General features: G+C 33.2%; 3 protein-coding genes across 5 annotated transcripts; 2 read left to right on the forward strand and 1 right to left on the reverse strand.

Moving 5' to 3' along the window:
* Positions 1-8,226: 8,226 nt before the first annotated feature.
* LOC131662493 (uncharacterized) lies at positions 8,227-10,359 on the forward strand. 3 transcript variants are annotated; one of them, XM_058932287.1, is made up of 3 exons: positions 8,227-8,363; positions 8,555-8,916; positions 10,116-10,359. In XM_058932287.1, exons 2-3 carry the CDS (start codon positions 8,606-8,608, stop codon positions 10,123-10,125), a joined length of 321 nt encoding a protein of 106 aa, XP_058788270.1. In that variant the 5' UTR covers positions 8,227-8,363; positions 8,555-8,605; the 3' UTR covers positions 10,126-10,359. The 3 variants fall into 3 exon arrangements, with proteins under 3 accessions (XP_058788270.1, XP_058788269.1, XP_058788271.1); XM_058932286.1 differs by having other exon boundaries at positions 8,604-8,916; XM_058932288.1 differs by lacking the exon at positions 10,116-10,359 and having other exon boundaries at positions 8,604-8,920.
* A 984-nt stretch (positions 10,360-11,343) lies between these two features.
* On the reverse strand, positions 11,344-15,539 carry LOC131662492 (glutathione S-transferase F9-like). Its single transcript, XM_058932285.1, has 4 exons — positions 15,091-15,539; positions 12,515-12,667; positions 12,384-12,432; positions 11,344-11,896 (listed from the first exon to the last, which is right to left on the reverse strand). Exons 2-4 carry the CDS (start codon positions 12,656-12,658, stop codon positions 11,442-11,444), a joined length of 648 nt encoding a protein of 215 aa, XP_058788268.1. The 5' UTR covers positions 12,659-12,667; positions 15,091-15,539; the 3' UTR covers positions 11,344-11,441.
* Positions 15,540-19,053: 3,514 nt separating this feature from the next.
* On the forward strand, positions 19,054-20,135 carry LOC131662494 (glutathione S-transferase F9-like). Its single transcript, XM_058932289.1, has 2 exons — positions 19,054-19,323; positions 19,494-20,135. Exons 1-2 carry the CDS (start codon positions 19,131-19,133, stop codon positions 19,946-19,948), a joined length of 648 nt encoding a protein of 215 aa, XP_058788272.1. The 5' UTR covers positions 19,054-19,130; the 3' UTR covers positions 19,949-20,135.
* The last annotated feature ends 602 nt before the right edge of the window (positions 20,136-20,737 follow it).

Below are 20,737 nucleotides of genomic sequence, written 5' to 3' on the forward strand. Positions count from 1 at the left end.
AGCAGTTTTGCTAGGCGGAAAATATCTCGCTAAGAATACTCTCTTCAATTCGTCCCACGTAGTTATGGAATTGGAAGGCAGGGATTGAAGCCACGCTCTCGCTCTATCTCTCAAGGAGAAAGGGAAAAGGCGTAATCGAATAGCTTCGGAGCTAACGTTGTTGGCTTTGATAGTGTCGGCGTATTGCACGAACACGGATAAATGGAGATTGGGGTCGTCTACAGGGCTTCCAGAGAATTGGTTCTGTTGAACAGCTTGGACTAGTGAAGGTTTTAGTTCGAAATTGTTCGCTTCAATCGCAGGTGGTGCGATGCTTGAATGCGGTTCAGCGCGCGAAGGAGCGGCATAGTCTCTAAGAGGACGGATAGCAGCCATCTCTAACTTCGGGGTAATTTGATTGATTTGATCAGTAAAAATCAATTCCTGATTAATCGGAATTTCTGCTACTTCGGGAAGATTGCGAGCTCGACGTTTGACGTTAATGAAACGTTCGATCTCGTTAATTCGTTGTATTAAGTCTCCTCCTTCTGAACGAGTATTTGGCATACAATCGTTCAAAAAGAAAGGGAAGAATTGTCCTAGTCTCTACGGTGTAACAGTGAGTTACGATATCGACTTAAATAGTCCCCGGCAACGGCGCCAAAAACTTGATCGCGACTTTACGTGTCTATAAATCTGATAACTGCAAGTGCACAGTCGTGTCGTGTAGTTTTAAAAGATATCGAATCCACAGGGACTATGAATCGATCTACCGTTATCTAAGGTTACTATGTAAAGCTAGGAGTACTAAAATTTCGATTGTTCCTAAGGGAAAGTGATTGTGAGAGAATAAAGAATAATAATAAAAGACAGGTATCAGTATGTATTTCGTTTAACTACAGGAAATCCGAAGGTCCATTGGCTTTTGCATAATCAAATTAAAAATCTTTACTAATTCAATTGATTAAAAATCCTCGTCTCAAACTTTCGCTCTGTTGAGTCAGACTACTATCCTAATCCTAATGTACGCTTTCGCCATCCCATTAGATTTTAGAAGAGCTTTTTGGAAACAATGTAATTAATAAAATGCCTATTTTATGAGGTTGTTATCTATTTAAATCTCCTAATCTCAAACTTTCGCTCTGTTGACTCGGAGCAAGCTAATATCCCTAACGTACGCTTTCGCCATCCCGCTCGAGTGTAAAAACAATTTTTGGAAATAAATAAGTCCCAATTAGTTTTAATACGCTTTCGCCATCCTTAAAACTAATGTCCTATGTCTACTATCCAGTTAAAGACCTCAAACTTTCGCTCTATTGGTTTTAACCTTTGACCGTCTTAAGCCCTCAAACTTTCGCTCTATTGGTTTTAAGACTTACTAATTAAACTAGGCATATAAACCAAAAATAAGTGATAATTAATAAAACATAATTTAAGCCAATTTATTTCGGATCCCTACGGTTAACTTACTTTACATACCGACACCTTTAGTAATTTAGCCAGACATATTAATATGGTTAAACATGCATAAATAAATTTGGTTCATATTAATAGGCATATTAATTGGCATATAATATATCATGCAATAATAGTATAAATAAAGGCGGTAAATAATAAACCTGAATTAAAATAAATCTGAATTAAATTGAATCTTGAAGTACTCGAACTTCCACCACAGCTTGGCTGGATCGTTCTTCGGAATTTAATGGCAGAAAATAAAAACAAGGAATTAAAACGATAAATCTAACGTAAGGCTAGATCTACGAAAAGTTCACAACAATTTCCAGTGTAGAAATCGTTGTGAGAAAATAAACGGTTGAATGAAAACAGAATAATGAAAAGCGGTTCGCGGTACAATTTCGGCAGCACTTCGTTGGCAGGAAATCGGACAGATTGAAGTGAGATAGCAGGTCCTATTTATAGGAGGGGATTTGCAGTTGGAATCCGTGAATTGAGGGACCTTTTTCTGACTGGGACTTGGAGACGTGCGTCTCCGATTCTTCAGGGAGGCAGCTGACTGACTTGAGACGTGCATCTCAAGTGGAGATTCTTTAGGGAGGTGGAGACGTGCGTCTCCCCTTTGCTGAGGTGGCAGAGACGTGCGTCTCTGCTTACTAGCGTGGCCTGGGTTGCTTTCCTTCGTGGGCTGGATTGCTCTTTTGGGCCTTTTGGGTCCTAATTGCACTCCCTTTTTACTTCAGCACCCAATTTACGTCTTTTAAGCATAAATATTGGTCATTTAAGCTCGATTTTCTTTCCTTTTCGCAAATAGACGTAATTGAAGTGTAAAACCTGAAACAAAACAAATACACGCGTAATATCACAATAAATTAATATAATAAACGGAAAATGCTATAAATATCTATGGATTTTAGGCTAAATATACGATATAAAATCGTGTTATCAACAAACTACCAGAAACTTGACACCCTCCCTTAAACTGAGTCATGTATATAATATATCAATCAATTTAAAAATAAACTTGAACAAACTCCAAGTAATCCACGTAGCTTTGCAAATGTTGTTAGAACATAGTTTGGTTCTAATCAAATGTTAGAGTTTTGATGATAACAATGAAATAAATTTTGTATGATAAGTCTGATACTCTGATAAGTATGTTTTCATTTCAGATGATGTTTTGACTCAAGCACTCTAGAAAGTAAAATAATAACTTACGCTAAGCGGATAAAGAATTAGAAGTTCTAAAGCTGAAAGTGAAGCAAACTCTGATAGAAGAAAGCTAACTAAGTCTGAACGCAAAGTCTGACAGAAGATAAATCAAGACTTCAAATTCTAAGACAATTTCTGCTACAGTACCATTAGACATTAAATGCTAAAACGGCAGAAGCACTCAAGTGGAACACTTTTCAAGAATAGTTGGAGAAACAAAAACACATGCAGTTCATTGGAGAAACGAAAACAGTTGCAGACACGCAACTTTAATGCATTCTCACAAATCAAGACAACGAACAAAAATTCCTGAAGCTATATATAGAAGATCATTTGTTCAAAGTAAAAGGTTAATGGTTAACAAGCTCCTGCACGCTATTCAAACGAAACTCCAAGCAAGAATACTTTGAATACTTAGTTTACCATTTGTATAGAGCTTAAACTTAGTGAAAAATCACAGTTGTGATAAAGCTTATTAGAAGCAATCTTAAACACTATCATTAGAAGTTTTTACTTGCAATTGTTCCATGAGAGACCAGTTTGGTCAGATTTCTCAAGAGGGCTAGGACTAGTTAGTCTTAGAGGTGTTAGTCACTGGCAGTTTGCTTGTGCACTGTACTGTTAGTCGCACCAGTTGGTTGTGCATTTGTAATCAGTTTGATTATAGTGGATTAAGTCCTCATTGAAAGAGACGAAATCATCTTGGCGGGTTGACTGAAGTAGTTTGAGTTTCAAACGAACTAGGAAAAAATTAGTGGTGTTTTTATCTGCTGTTGTTCCGAAAGAAAAAGGAAAAACGTATTCAACCCCCCTTCTAAGTGTTTTCTAAACCTCCAAATGCTTCCAGCCTTAAAGACTTGGTCATGATATCAACCACTTGGCATTCACTTCGACAATACACTAAATCTATAGTTCTATAAGCAACAAGATCACAAAGAAAATGATACCGTACATCAATGTGTTTACTTCTCCCATGTAAAATCGGATTTTTCGATAGCTTGATAGTTGAACTATTGTCACAGTGAATTACAGTTGGCCTATTTTGATGAAAGTGTAACTCCTTAAGAATTCTTCTTATCCAAATTACTTGGCATGCAGAAGTTGCTGCAGCTATGAACTCCGCTTCAGTTGTGGACAAAGTAACAACTTGTTGCTTCTTTGATGCCTATGATACAACTGTTGATCCCATCATAAACATATGACCTGATGTACTTCGCCTGTCGTCCAAATCACCTGCATAGTCACTGTCAGTGAAACCAGTCAAGACAAATTCTCCATTTTCTCTTGTAGAATATACCAAAATATGTTATTCCTTTCAAGTAACGGAACACCCTTTTTGCAACTTTAAGATGCAACTATGTTGGTCTTTCCATATACCTACTAATCACACACACAACATACATGATATCAGTCCTAGTGGTTGTCAAGTACATCAAGCTTCCAACAATTTGTTTGAAGTAAGTACTCTTAACCCTCTCTCTATCATGATCACTTGAGAACTTCAAACCGGGTTCTGTTGGAGTTCCAACTGGGTTACAATCCTCCCATGTGAAACCTCTCCAAAATTTCATGAGCATATTTATTTTGCCAATAAACAAACCAACACTTGTTTGCACTACTTCTATACTAAGAAAATATTTCATCTTTCCTAAATCAGTCATGTCAAAATCATCAACATATAGGCAAACTATCAATATTTTACCTCCTTTACCTGACTTGATGAATAGAGTATGCTCATATGGACATTTGTTGAAACATGTCTTCTCAAAGTGGTCATCTATACAACTATACCAGGCTCGAGGTGCCTGCTTCAGACCATATAAGGCCTTTCTTAATTTGTAAACCTTATGTTCATTACCTTTTACCACATAACCAGGAGGCTGCTCAATGTAGACTTGCTCAAGTAGTTCACCATTCAGGAAGGCGGATTTTACATCAAGTTGAAATATAGGCCATGAATTTTGTGCTGCTAAAGAAACCACCAATCAAATTGTATCTTGTCTTGCTACAGGAGAAAAGATTTCTTCATAATCAACCTCATGATCTTGCTTGTAGCCTTTGACAACCAGCCTTGCTTTAAACTTGTCAATTTCTCCTTTTTCATTCAACTTTGTATTATAAACCCACTTCACACCAATGGTTTTTTTGTCCTTTTGGAAGATCAGTTCATTCCCACATCTTATTCTTCTATATGGCTTCAATTTTGCATCCATGGCTTTTTTCCATTTTTCTTCCTTCGCTGCTTCTATGAACAATATAGGATTAGAGCATGCAAATAAAGCAAGCTGTGCAGTAGTATCCTTATCTGATAATTCATCTCCACTCATGTAATCTATTATCCAAGTTGGTTTTCTCCTTTGTCATTGTGGTTTTGAAATAGATGATTGATCTCCATTTGGAATTGAGACACTTGATGAAGGATTTAGCAAAATTTCTCCAAGGGACTAAGTAGGAAGTTGCAATTGTGATTCAGAATCCTGACTTATTTCGCTATCTTCCTCACCATCAATTAACGTTTGTTGTTTCTCGGTGCTGCACTAATCCCATGTATTTTCTTCATCAAAGAGAACATCTCGACTTATGATTATTTTCTCGGTAATGGGATTATATAACCTGTACGCCTTGGATTCTTCACTAACACCAATAAAAACACATTTCACACTCTTATCATCAAGCTTTATTCTCTTCTCGTTCGGAACATGGGCATACGTTGTACGCCCAAAAATTCTGAAGTGAACGCTCAAATTGACTACTTCTGCCCAGAAAGTCTTAGGAATACCCCTTTTCACCATCATGCTTCGCACCATGTTCATAATCGTATAATTATTTCTTTCAGTCACACCATTTTGTTGTGGTATGCAATAGTAAGCTGCCTCCGTATTCCATGCGACTCACAAAAACTTGCAAAGTCATGTGAGTTAAATTCACCGCCACGATTTGTACGAAGGGTCTGAATGCACTTTCCAGATTCTTTTCAACTCGAGCCTTAAAGCTTATAAAAATAGTAAAGGCTTTAGATTTTTCCTGTAAAAATTAAACCCATATTTTGCGACTATGATCATCAATGAAGGTAATGAAGTACCTTTTGTTTCCATTCAAGGTTGGATTGATTGGTCCATAAATGTCAGAATGCAACAATTGTAGAATTTTTCTAGCTCTCCATGCCTTTGCTTGTGGGAAAGAATCACGATGTTGCTTACCGATAATACAATCTTCACACATTTCTATGGAATTATTGATATTAGGCATTCCTTCCACCATGTTCTTCTCATATAGGGTCTTCAAACCTTTGAAACTCAAATGACCATAACGTAGATGCCACAACCATGTTGGATCTTGCACTTTTATGGAGAAGCACTTCTGGATACTATGCTGAATGTGTAGAGGGAACATAGGATTAGATGTCATTTCTGCTTCAGCTATTAGACCCTTCTCAGGATGATGAATTTGGCACTTGCTTAATTGGATGATGGTGATGATGATGTAACCTTTTTCTTGTAGTTGTCCCATACTAATGAGATTAGTTTTCAAATTTGGGACATAAAACATACTAGAAATTGTATGGATAACATTGTTTTTACCATGAAATTTAATATCCCATTTTCCCATGAAAGAAATATAAGAATTGTTACCAAGCTTCACGGTTTCTTTAAATCTTTCATCCAAATCATAAAACCAAGATTTGTTTCCACACATGTGATTGCTGCACCCCGAGTCTAAATACCAAGTATTACCTAGTAAATTATCCTTGTCACTGTAAGCCATCAAGAGCAATTTTTATAATTTTATTTGTTACATTTATCGCAATTTGCCTTAATACAAAATATTTTATGACTATAATGAGGTGCGATGACTCTCCAAACCTGATTATGATTCTTCCCTAAAGAGACAAATTCTATTTTTCAAGCATCCTTGATTACAACCCAACATGGTAAAGTTATCTTCAAGTATATTGTATCCATTGTAATTGGTGATTTGTGATAAAGTTCCTTTTTTGTCAGGTGGTTTTTGAACATGTGAAACAATTTGTCTTATTACATCCTTCAGATTTGAAGGGTGGGTGACACTCTTTAACACTCTAATATCTTTGTAACAATTACTTTTCCTCTCTTAATATATTAAGAAAGATGGGAATCGAGAAATCATTTCTACATATGACCTAATGATCTAGAGTGGACAAAAAATAATTGTTGAGGTTGCTTGAGTGTGGGGGAGGACGATAGCATACCTCATTGGAGGGGATGATGCACTTGCATGGATTTCAATGCTAAGTCAGTGAAAATTTTAGAAAAAAACCTAAAGATTTGCTAGAATATGAAACTTACCTTTCTTTCAAATAGATGGTCCTTTTATAGGTGGTGGGTAAATGACTATAAGTTTGAAACAATTATGATGTTATAGATAAATATAAATTATATATCGTTGTCTTATTGTCATTAGATGTTCGAGATTTATACAAAATTCAACCACCTGCAGCTTAAATACTAATTTTTTTACATTATATTAGGTTTTCAAATGATTTAAACGATTGAAATACATTTTTTAGTTATCCACATAATTTATTGAAAATTCTAAAATTTGTCCCACCAAACTCCACATTATATCCCATTTTTATATTCTATGATTAATTATGACATTAATGAAAGGGAAACAACGTTCTCAAACAAAAAAATATCTCTATACTAAAGAACACATTCTCTAATCAATTATGAATGTATCTCTAAGACAATGTTTTAAAAGTGTGTAGAAACCTTCAAATCCTTATGATATTTATGCTCTTATGATTCATCTATCATAACGTGAATAATTTGTTAATGAGAATCCAAAAAAGAAACATTAAAAAATGAGGTTTGCTATTTGTACACTAAAAAACATACATCATTTCATGTACACCGTATAAATATAGCACAATTACATGTATTCTTGTGTCAGAATAAAGGAAAATTAATAATTAAGTATTTTTAAAAAGAAAAACCGTAAAATACTACGGTATAAATGTCACTTTTAGTGTACATATAACATTTTTCTTAAAAAATAAATCAATATACTCGTACATGGATACATAGGGCTGTTCAAAAAATCAAAGAATTGAACATAACCTCTTAATCAAATCGATCTGAAGTTAAAATAACCGAACCGTTATATTTGATTAGTGAATCAAACTATTATGCATTAACACTTTTGTAATTAAACTGTAACTGAACCCGAATTGAACTATAATTGAACCCAAATTAAAAATGAAAAATGCTTAAAACAAATTAATTTTTTTTAAAATTAAAAAACAATTTAATGGTTAAGTTTTTTTGATGAATAGTTCAGTCTGAGAAAAATTATCTTTTAACATTTTGATACTGTTCAAAATTTCAAAACGATATACTAAATCAAGAATTTTAATTCAGTTCGATTTTTAATAAATTAAAACAATTCAGTTCAGTTTAAAAGAATTTTTTCTATGGTTTAATTTGGTTCCGTTTAGTTTTTTTTACGAGTAATTTTATATAAGTGGGTGAATGACTAGTAAAACTTATAAATGATAGTATGTATCTAAAGTCCAATACATTTCCTTTTGAACAGGCCCATTATAACTCACCGAACACATCCATCACCTTCGAGGATCGTGTGTATCAGAAACAAGTAGGATCAGAGTCGCACCTAAATCAACTTGCCGGAAAACGCATCGGAATCTCTCGCCGGCAACCAGAGACAACAAGAAAGTTAGTTTAACGTTTCCTTTTATTCAATTTTATATCCTCTTCTGTGAGGTTCGGATTTTCTGTGTGGTCATATAGGGTTTATTGAAATGTGATGAAATATAAGTTAATTGTTTGATTCGATTATGCATTTTGTGTTTGGGCTTTGAATCTGATATTGATATTTGAATATGGGTTTTCTTTTTCTGTTTTAGCTGTTCTCAGAATCAGAATAGTTTGTAATCGTCATTTTCATTTCACTAGATATGAACTCAGTTGCGAGACGCATATCGAGCTTGTTCCGACAGTCAGGTTACGGAACCGAGCCTCTTACTGCTCAGCTTCAGCAAAGCAGGGGCATACGAGTGCAGGTGTATAATGGAAACCTGGAAGGGGCGTTGGCGTTGATGCAGCGTAAGATGACGTCGTGTGGGATCGAGAGGATGATAAAGATTGAACAAAGGTTTCATATTAAGAACTCGGAGAAGCGCGTGTTGGCACAAAAGAATTTGCAACGTAGGCTTCGATCGCAGGATCTTGCTAGGAAACTCAAGGCCATTATGATCAAGAAAGTCAGGTAATTGTTTCATATATCAGACTGATTTTCCTGCCTTAAAATATAGAATAGGATGCACCTTGATAAGAAACTTTATGCCGTTATCATCACTAAATTCAGGTTACAGTGCCTGCACCAAAAAGACATGTTTTTATAATTTTATTACAATTGTAGCTACAGTAATTTTATCTCTAATACTCATATTTTCTGTTTTGTTGGACCATTCGTTCATCGGAAGATAACAAAAGTGCAATCTCATGAGCATAGTGAGATGTGAATTTTCAGCCGAGATGAAAGAATTTTGTCTTAGATGTTAAGTTAGCCCCAATATCTGATGAGAGTAAATTGAGAACTTTTAGTTGGAGTAATTTTGTTTTGCCTCGAACGTTTATTTACTTGCAGACATTGACATGGAAGTTATATTGTTTTTGTATATGTTCATTTGTTCACAGATTAATTCTTAGTTTTGAGATAATGATATTCTATGTGAATCCTTGTTATGCATGAAGGAGAATCTTGTTGCAAACTATTGGAATCGCTGTTTTAAATTAATTATTTCAAAAGTTTGGGGATTGAGAGGGAAAACATTCAACATCTAGTTCTCTGGTCACCCCCTTTTTCCAACCAAATGTAGAGGCATTTTTCGGTTGCTAGTATTCTCTTATCATATTGAGTTGTATAAATAATTTGAAAAGTCCATAACTCTATTTTGTTAACTTATTTTTTCCCGAACCACTTATCTTTCTTGTTCCACTTTGTGTGAGGCTAGGCAGGTTTCTATTCTTTTTGAGTTGGGAATTAGAATAAACTTATATCGACTCGAATGTGTATCTTATCATCGAGTAAACCACCAAATTGGTTCCTAACTTTGTAGTGCGTTCTTTAACAGGTCTCTTAGATTATGAATATTTCTAAAAGGTTAACGACTCTATTAAATGGTCATGTTGGTCCCTATATTTAACCACTTACTCTTAATTAGATCCTTATATTTTAGCAACTCATTATCAATTTAGTACTGTACTTAGCAATAGCGTTACTAACAAATTTGGTCCTTAACGTGAGTAAAATTTGACAGAGTCGTGGACCTTAGCGTCCTACAAAGTTGTTATCATCATGACAGCATGTGAAATTTTTGTTATCTTCATTTTCTTTTGCCCTTATTGTATCTTGCTTTGTTTGTCTTGTACTGATATATTCTATATTCTATTGCAATTTAACAGGGGTCTTTGAAAATGTTCCACTGCCATTGAGAAAAAAGTGGCTGGTGTAAGTTGCAGTTATGCAGTAATTTTGAAGGTGATGACAGTAGTTGAAACACATTCTTTCAAATTGTACTGAATTTATGTATTAGATGCATCGCTGCAGTGTTCTTCATATTTGGTTAAATCTTGAATTTGGGTGAATAATATATAATATGTTGAATTTCCTTGGTTATTAAGGAAAGTGGAAGCGATTTTCAGGCAACTGATGTATGTGCAGCATCATTCTTTATATTATTTAGTTGTTTTGTTCTTTTAAATAGTTGCCTCACATACATTTGGTATTAGTTGATGCTGCTCATCAGTGGATCCAATGAGGAGGAAAATCTGTCAGCTGAATTATGCATAGCTTTTTTGAAGATAACTCTAGGTCTAGCTCAGCCTTGTCTTTCCATCTACCTCTTTCCCTTGCAATTTCCAATTCCAGCTAAAATTTACCAATTCATGATGCAAATTTACCGATCTGAAGTCTGTCAATTGTCTTCCCCTAAAATCATCTTGATTTTCTCTACCTGGTACAACTACATTGGTCTCCTGAGAGACCTGTGAGCACCCTACCTCTACCTCTTGAGATTTAAATCGCTAACAGTTTTTTATTTGGTGCAAGCATTTCAAGTATTTAAAAATGCCGAGCTTCAGCTTGTCAATAGGAATCTTCTACTGTGTAAGCTTTCTTTAAAGCGGTTAAATTAAGTTTCAATTTGAGTGATTTTGCAGATGTGAGTGAACCGGTTGCATCTTCAGTGTCCTCGTAATGGTTCTATTGATCTAGTGGTTGAATGTTGAACTTGAGTTGATAGAGCGAGATATGAGTGGTTGAATGTTGAATTTGAGTAAATGTTCAACTTGAGTTGATTTGAGTGAATGTTGAACTTGAGTTGATAGAACGGGATCGAGTGGTTGAATGTTGAATTTGAGTTGATAGATTTGTGTGTTGGTTCTAGTGATAGTAAGTTTCAAAGAAGTTATAATTAGTCAATAAAAAATTAACCCAATATACAGTTTTCTTGTAGTTAAAGAATGATGCAATTATTTGCTGTACATGTTTTGTAATGTTAACCTAAAACACTTAAAAATAATAATTCTATTTTTTTTCTTGGTAGAAGATAAAGCTAACTTTAATATCAAAGTATTATTTTTCTAATGATATCCAAAAACTCACATAGATAATGCTAACTTTAGCATCAAAGTATTATTGCAAAGTTTCAAACATACTACAAGCCCATGGATATTAGGGATCTTACTTTATTCAAAAGAAAAACATATCCACTTCCACTAACCAACAAGTTACATAGGATATTTGTAAAGCTGAAGAACCTTCTTCCAAGATGGCCTATTACTAATATCATCCCACCAAGCATTCACATGCTTCCTCTCCTTTACCATATTCTCTTTCCCCATTGAATTCATCAAATAATGTCCAAATGGGAGATGACTAAGGTCAGCAAGGCTGAAGAAATCACCAGCCAAGTATTTGGTCTTTGATAGCCTCTCCTCATAAATGTCCAACACCTTTCCAAGCTTTTCTTCACTCTCTTCAATAGCTTTTGGGTCAGATGGAAGGCCCAACAATGGGTGAACCAAGATATTCATGACTAAGTTGTAGATTGGTGGGTTGAAGTTATGTGCTTCAACTTCTAGCCATTGCTCCACTAGGCCCCTTTCTTCTATTGTCTTTCCTAGCAAATCAGTTCCTTGGTTTTTGTACTTTTCAGCATAGTACCTTAAAATTGCCCTAGATTCTGCAAAATTATAAGGAAGATAGATCAAAATTGGATCAAGATTGCCTAAGATGGATATCCATAATTCATGTAATTAGCACATCCATGACTAGAAATATTAAAAAACTATTGAGTCAAATCAAAATAAAATTAAAATAATTGAATTATTATATTTGGTTATTTGGTTATGAATATTACTATACATCACAAATAATTTTAGAACTGAACCATATAAAAAACAAATTAAACTAACATCAATACATTAAGTCATGAATGCATATGTATATTAAAATTATTTATGATTTTTTCATTTATGTATAAAATCGAGTAGCCTTTTCACGCAACTTCAAAAAATTTAAAATTATTGTATATTCAAGACTGAACTCGAACACATAATTTATAATTAAATTAGACGAGATTTCTTAGCGACTCATCTAAACTCTTCAGTAATAAGTTATGTATGATTAGCTAAATGAAATATAACATAAAAACTAGTAAAGGGGCTAACCATAGAGAATATAATCACCATCTTGAATAACAGGAAGTAATCCAAAGGGCTGCATATAAAACAAGCATTAACTTATCATACACAAAAAACTAAAATTTGAGACCAAAACTGAATTTAGGAAAAGAAAAAACCTGCAACTTGAGATAGTGAGGTTCCTTGTGCTCTCCCTTAAAGCCATCAACATGAACTGTTTCAAACTCAACTTCCTTTTCAATGAGACACACTATCACCCTTTTAGGGCAAGCATAGTCTGGTCCATACACTTTCACTACCATTTTAATTTGCTGAAAGAAATATTTCAAAGATGGGTTTATGAAGCATCTAAGTCATTGCTTCTTATAGTGCCTTCTTGAACACTAAAAATTGTTGTATTCATTGAATTTATAAATTAATTCAATAAAGTGAAAGTTAAAATCATTAGAATCTAAAAAAATTTAAGGCTTTATTACCATTTATGTTCTCTTGTTTTTACCATTTCACATAATTGTTCTCTTATTTTAAAGTACTATAGTTTTGACTTATCTCATATATATTTTTTAATTAATTTTTTTGGCAATTAATTTAATTAAAAATAAATCATTTTTAAAGTACATAATTAGTTCATATGGATAACACAATCATTAAATCTATCACAATGCAATTTTTTATTTCTAAAATATAAGAAATGGATTAAAACTTAATGATTTTAAAATTGTGGGACAAATTTCATATAAACAGATAAATATACAAATCAAAATCATTATTAAATTAAAAATTAAAAAGCATATTAAATATCTCTTAAATATATTCTATCAATTCTAATTTTTATTTGTTTGTTAATATATGTTTTAAAGTTTAGTTAAATGCATATATTTTTCTTATATTTTGTTACAAAGTGAATAGAAAAGAGACAAATAATTGTCATAAAAAATAACAGCAAATATTTATATTTTTTTATGTATAATAACTTCAAAATACAACTAGAACCAAACAAATGGAGTATTTATCAACTTATTACACACTTTATAAAATTAAAAAAAAAAAACTTATTACACACTTTTATTATCCTTTTTCAAATATATCTGTAATAAATTCATAATAAATGTGATTAAATGTATTTGGAGATGGAAAGTCAAAGTTAAATATATTCATTTTTTCTTTTTATTTATTGCATTTACATTAAAAAATAGTTTTATTTATTATTTTCAAATACAATATTAATTATATATTTGTCAATATATTATAGTTTATTTGTTATAGAGAAAAAAAATAAAAAATAAAAATATATATAAGAATGACAATGGATAGAGTATGGGTAGGGTACTATAGTATTCATTCCCATACTCAAGCCATACACGTGTGTGCATCAAACTTTATACCCGTACTCGTACTCTGTGTGTATCTAACTACCCTTACCCGCACTCATTACCTACATTTTTAATAAAAAAATTTATCAATTGAAAAATATCATTTAATTTTAATTTTTTTTAAAACAAAATTAACAAAAGAAATTAAAAATTTTACTATTGAGTTGTGAAATAAAGAAACACTTATATTAAAACGTGTAATAGTTTAACTGTGATGTATTTTTTAAAGATATATGCATACATTTTTTTATACGAGAATATCAATTAAAATATATGAATATATATTTTACATTAATAGGACGGAGTGAATACTAAGGTACATGCACCAACACCCATACTCGTATATTTTAAGAAATAATTATACATGTATGCGCCCGTACTATTTTTATGAGTTTTTTATCCTATCGATCGTGGATAATTTTTGCGGGTGCTTATTGAATATGAATACAATTATCATCGTAAACATATTTAAAAATAAAAACATAACATCAAAAGTAATAAAGTTTATTAGTTGTTTTGGAATGTACAAAACAATAAAAAATAATTAAAATAGATACATTAAATATATGTTTTTAAATAAATATGTAAATTATTGGGACTTATGAAAAGCAGTACTAGCTCCGTCCCTAAATATAAAATCTCATGGAGTAAATTGCGGGAATTAAAAAAGTTTGTTAAAATAATAAATTTATTGACTATTTTGTATAATTTTACAAGTTTATTCTTAGGAGAGAGAAATAATTAATGTGTAGACAAAATACTCATTTTGGTCTCTTAACTATACCTCTAGGTTCAGTTAGGTCCCTTAACTTTTTTCGTGCCAAATTGGTCCTTTAACTTTTTAATAGATGCATATGAGTCTCTTCCGTCTACTCCGTTAGTCAAAGTCTGTTAAATATCTACGTGGCAGTGACAGCTGAATTTGACCAACTTTTATGACGGAGTTAGCGTTGGAAAAACCGACGCTAAAAATTATTTCTGAATTTTAATTATTATTGTTCATCTTCTTCCCCATATTTTTAAATACACAAGTGATAAAAAACACCAGAAACCAAAACCCAAATATACAAAGTTGAAGGTTTTCCAATAGCTTCAATTGCTTTATAATACCCTGAAATCCGTTGCGACCCTTCTACGAAAATCGCTATGGGAAAAACATACAAAAACGAAAGAATAATAATCCAGCCATACAAGTTCAATCCATTAACTTCTTTGAAATTATGTAAACTCTTTTTAGAATAAATGTTCCTCAACACAAAACCAATATTAAGAGCACACCACAATCCTTGAACATTGAAAGAAACCTCAGTGACAGCAGCTAAAGAAAAACCAAGAACAATAGGTAAAATTGAAAGCCAAACCTGAATTAGAAGTATCAAAACCCAAACACCAAAACAAATTTCTCGAGATTATTAAGTTTTGGTGTACTTGGAGGTGAAACTTGACCTTCACCTTCATCAGATACAACTTTCAGAATTTGGTGAAAGTGGTGAAAACTCAAATGGGTGTGAGAGGAATCCGTCAAAAGATGAAAATTGTGTGGTTGGACAATGGATCTGAGATGTGGGTGTGAGAGAAAGATTGAATTTTTTGAGATGTGATTCATGGTGAAAATGGTTGAGGAGATTTGGTTTGAGAGTGTGAGATGCATTGTTGGAAAACTGGAGATTTGGTTTTGAGAAAGGGACAGAGGATGATGACGAGAAAACATTGAGAGATAGCATTTTTTGTGGTTATTCTTGATGAAGCCGGAAAAAATTGGGACAATGTGAAAGGGAATAGGATAATTGAGATCGAGTTGTTGAAGTTCAAAAACCTAACATGTTTTTAAAGTAATTTAATTTCGAAAGTTTGACATGTCATGTTTTACTCAATGGGTATGCATTTAAAAATTTGGGGAAGAAGATTGTTAATGCTTTGAATTATGTGATTGGCATTTATGTTTGGCTAAAATATAGTAGCAACAACATGTAATAGGATGTATAGAACTTGCAAATATAAGCAAGTACAAAACAGGTACAACAGCAAGATGTCCTATGGAATGTTGAGACATGTTCTGTGACAACATGTCTTATGAGATGTCATATGCAGAAACTCATGACATCGCGTCTGCTGAGCTGGAATATGAAAGATTCAGTATGTACTCAATAGATGTAGAATATTCTATGGAATATTATGCAATCCTATGTGGCGCAGGTTTAAAGGTCAAAAGAATCAAGTCAGAATATTGAAGATTATGCAGTTTCTAATTATGGAGATAATTTAGGAAACTTATGATTGAAGACCTAACTTTTAGCAGAAGAATTCTGCTGATTTGTAACCGTAAATATAGTTGTGATTGTAAGCCCAAGTCCATTTGGGAATATGTTATAAATAGAAAGCTTTGTAACCTAGTTTGTAAGCATGCTGAGTATTGAAAAGATATAAACATTAGGATTAGCCGTGTAAGTGAACCACCCGAATTGTGGGATGGTCACTGATTTGTACCTCGAAGTCTGTAGGTAAGAGGTTTATGTTACTCACTCAGAAGCTATGAAGCAATGAGTGCTGTATTGTTCTTAGAGGAAGCTTTGAAGTAACTCTAAGTTATGTTTGTTTGTGTGATTAGAGTGTTGGCAAAGGGCTGTTGATGCAGTGGTTGAGTTGTCAACTACTAGACATCATTGTGATGATTGGGAGTGAGAGTGGTTTCTCATATCTAGGGAGAACCTAGGTAGAAGGGTCATTGGGTAGTGATTAAGTGAGAAGTTGTAAACGGGAGAGTTTAGCTTTGAATTGATACTGCTATTAATGGACTTCATCCCAGGCTTGGTAGCCCCCAGAGTAGGTTGGTTGAACCGAACTGGAAGAACAATTCTGTTGTGTTTTTATTGCTTTCCTGCACTATTAGTTATATTCCTACCTTGTCTGTTTTTATAATGTCAGATCAGATGTCAAGACATCCTTATATGACATCTGAGTCTGCTGTAACCAGAATTTCAAAGATGAAAAATAATAATTAAAATCCAGAAATAACTTTTAGTGTCGATTTTTTCAACACTAACTCCGTCACAAGAGTTGGTCAAATCCAGATGTCACTACCACGTAGATATTTAACAGACTTTGACTAATGAAGTAGACGGAAGGGGCTCATATCCATCTATTAAAAAGTTAAAGGACCAATTTGGCACAAAAAAAGTTAAGGGACCTAACTGAACATAGAAATAATTAAATTAAATACATTATTAATGAAACAAAATAAGTAATGGTGCTATTCATATGTACTCCTCCGTCTCATAATAAGTGTCTCATTTGAGCTTTGCGCGGTTTTTAAGAAATTAATTAGATGTGTTGATTTTAATAATAAAATTAATTTCATTTACTAAAATACCCTTATTTATTATGGGTAGTAAATAAATAGTTGAAAAACGTGAAAGTTAATAAATAAGGGTATAGTTAGTGAAAAAATAATAAATGTTGTATTGGTATTCTAAAGAGATATTTTTTTTGAGACATAGAAAAAATACAAATAAAATACTTATTATGAGACGGATGAGTGGCTATTTATTTTTATGAGTTGATGTTAACACAATTATACAATATCAACCATTAATTAAATTAAATTAGATTGTAGTTACTGCGTGACGCAATAGGTCACTAAATAATACAAATAAAAAAAAACATTATTCACAAATAGGTCGGCAGCAGTAATTTCGTAATTTATCATCTTGAAAACAAAAGTAGGTAGGTAGTACCCTTGTCTGAATTTCGAGTCCATAAATTTTCCTTCGGTCACGTAACCCACCAGAGCCAAGCTTCACTACATAACAACCACAGTGGTCCCCTATTCCATCCCAATATCTCATCCAAAAATCTCATTTTCCCTAATCAACGGTCTCTCCTTCAAACTACAACTATAATATCCGCTGTACACAACCACATCCCAGTAATTTTCTCAGTTTATCTTTGTTCCTTTCAGACAAACTTCCGACTCACACTTCTCACACACACTCTCTCACTCTAACTTCATCTTTCTTTCGCAAAGCAATTCCTCTTCTATTACGAGTCGGTGTTCGATCGAAGATGGGAGGATCTGGATCTGAATCTAGTGCCGGTGATTTTCTCATGGTGCTTATCAGAAACATTGATATTTTTATGGTTCTTATCAGAAACATTGATGTTCTTGCTAGAGAAAGTTTATCTTCTCTCTTCTTTCATCTTCATCTTCTTTATCTTGTGCTTCAATCGATGCGTGAACTTCAATAAAATTAAATACGAGTTCTAAATTTATAAATAATTGTTGTCTTTCATAACTCAATGTATTTATAAAGTAAAATACTTTTAATTTTAATATATTGTACTCTTCTATTTATTGAAAGTGGACATTTAAAAGTTATGGGAGAAAATGAGATTTTTTTTGTTTTTTTTTTTTGAAAATTTCTCAACCAACCCATGAATTTCTTACACACCACAAAAATTTTCATTTTTGCCCCCAACTTTCATAGATGGATCTCCGAAAGCACCCCATATTTTGAAAAAATTTGATTTCTTTCGTAGATGCATCTACGGAAGCGTACAAAATCAAAGAAATTATATTTAAACACACCTGTTTTTCAATATAAAAATATTTTCGTAGATACATCTACGGAAGGTGGTGAAACAGAGTGTTCCGTAGATACACACTTTCATTTAAAAACTCCATTTTTAAACACACACATTTTTAAACTCCAAAATTACATATAAAGACAACAATAACTAAACCAATAAAAATACAATATATAAATAATATCGAAAACTTACCGAATAAGATAGATATTTGAAGTTGATGGAATGCGTTGGAAGTTGATGTTGATAATGTCGGTCGAACTCGAGCGAAAGAAATGTATTGTAGAAGATGTTTGTTTTTTGGGGTCGAGAGAGAGTTTGTGTTTGAAGAAGAGAAAACTGAATAATGAGGAAGGGAAGAGTCTGACGCGAAGTATAACATCAAACTCTTCCGTAGATGGATTCACGGAATGCTTCCGTAGGTGCATCTATGGGACAAAATAAACTTAAACAAAAAAAATGCTTTCAGAGATCCATCTACAAAAACACGAGAACAAAAAGGTCAATTCAATGGTGCACCTAAATGTTACGGGGTTATTGAGAAGAAAAATTCTGTTTTATTATTAATGTAAGAGTAGGTAAATAAATACTACCTCTATTTTCTGCAGCCACAATTGATTTGGAACTAGAAAGAATCCAATGACCATGACGTATCCAGTGACCATGAAATGACAATGACATTTTTGGAACCTTCCTTTTCCCCCACTTTTACCTCCATTATAAATTCTACAAATTCACAAACAACTGAACTGAAATACACACACAAAACCCCAAACAAGATAGTAGTAAATTCTTGAAGCTTCTTCGGTAGAAAAAAATGGTGGTGAAAGTGTACGGCCCAACCTATGGTTCTCCGAAAAGGGTGTTGGTGTGTCTCTTTGAAAAAGAAGTTGAGTTTGAAGCTATTGATATCGATATCTTCAAGGGAGAGCACAAACAACCCGATTTCCTCAAACTTCAGCCTTTTGGAGAGCTTCCTCTTGTTCAAGATGGTGATTATACCCTCTATGGTTAGTTACATTACATCACCCCTTTACTATTTTCTCCATGTTTTTATTTTTTTGGGTTGCATGCAGTTAAAGATTATCCCTTAACTTTGGATCAAAATGTTAGATCTAATCGCAGGGTTAAGACTGTTGATACTTGATACTAATAGAATAATTTTCCATAAAATTTTCAGAATCTAGAGCAATAATCAGGTACTATGCAGAAAAGTACAAGAACCAAGGAACTGATTTATTAGGAAAGACAATAGAAGAAAGAGGTCTTGTGGAACAATGGCTTGAAGTGGAAGCACACAACTTTCACCCAGCAATCTACAACTTGGTCATCCAGGTTCTGTTTGCTCCATTAAAGGGTGCTCCTTCAGACCAAAAACTGATTGAAGAGAGTGATGAAAAGCTGAAAAAAGTGTTGGATGTTTATGAAGAAAGACTGTCAAAGACAAAGTACTTGGCTGGTGATTTCTTCAGTCTTGCTGATCTTAGTCATCTTGCGTTTGGTCACTATTTGGTGAATCAAACTGGAAGAGGAAATTTGGTTAGGGAGAGGAAACATGTGAGTGCTTGGTGGGATGATATTAGTAGCAGGCCATCTTGGAAGAAGGTTCTGGAGTTATATAAATACCCTGTGTAATGGTTTCGTTTGTGAACAATGTTCTAAACACCCCTAATAAGAGACTTGGTTTGAGAATAAAATGGAAGCTACTGCAATGTACTGATTTCTAGTTTGGTTTGGTCTAGTTAATATGTTGTAGGAAGCTCCAAAGATATGTATGGTTTTGTTAAATTTGGTTTCAGAAATAAAATTTGGTGTTTGGTCATTTTCAGTTACAATTGATTATGAGGTGTGATTTGAGAACTTATTCTAGTATATATCGTATGACAATTTGAACCAATTTGTTGTATAAATAGTTTATGACATGTTAATAAGTTAATTTCTGTATATCTTCACAAGTTCTCAAATATTTGAGTAATTTACTGATAAGAAGGAATAAGGAAATAAGTAGCTGGTTTATCAAATGTCACTTGAGTAGAGATAGGAAAACTGTGGAGACGGCAAGGGCAACGAGACAATTATCTTATCTTATGGCTATGCCTCAAAACTCATAAATCTCTCTGCCTTAGCACCAAAATTGTGATCATCTAAATCCCAAATTTTAAATTTACAATCATGATTGGTTACTTGACAGTTGAGGCCATCCGACTTCATGTACCTTGGAAGAGTTTTAATAGAAGTTTTTATTTTAGAATTTTGGGCTAACTTAACTTTACAAAATTGATTTGAAAGATGAAGATATTTACTCTTTTTTATTGAATGTTAACTTTTTAGGAGAGTTTTGTTCCCTACTGTTATAAGTTGTTGTGAAACAGTTTCGAAGAACTTATGAAAACAGATTGTGATTCCCATCTACTATTTATGGAC

Source organism: Vicia villosa, linkage group LG3, assembly GCF_029867415.1.
Source record: "Vicia villosa cultivar HV-30 ecotype Madison, WI linkage group LG3, Vvil1.0, whole genome shotgun sequence".
NCBI lineage: Eukaryota > Viridiplantae > Streptophyta > Magnoliopsida > Fabales > Fabaceae > Vicia > Vicia villosa.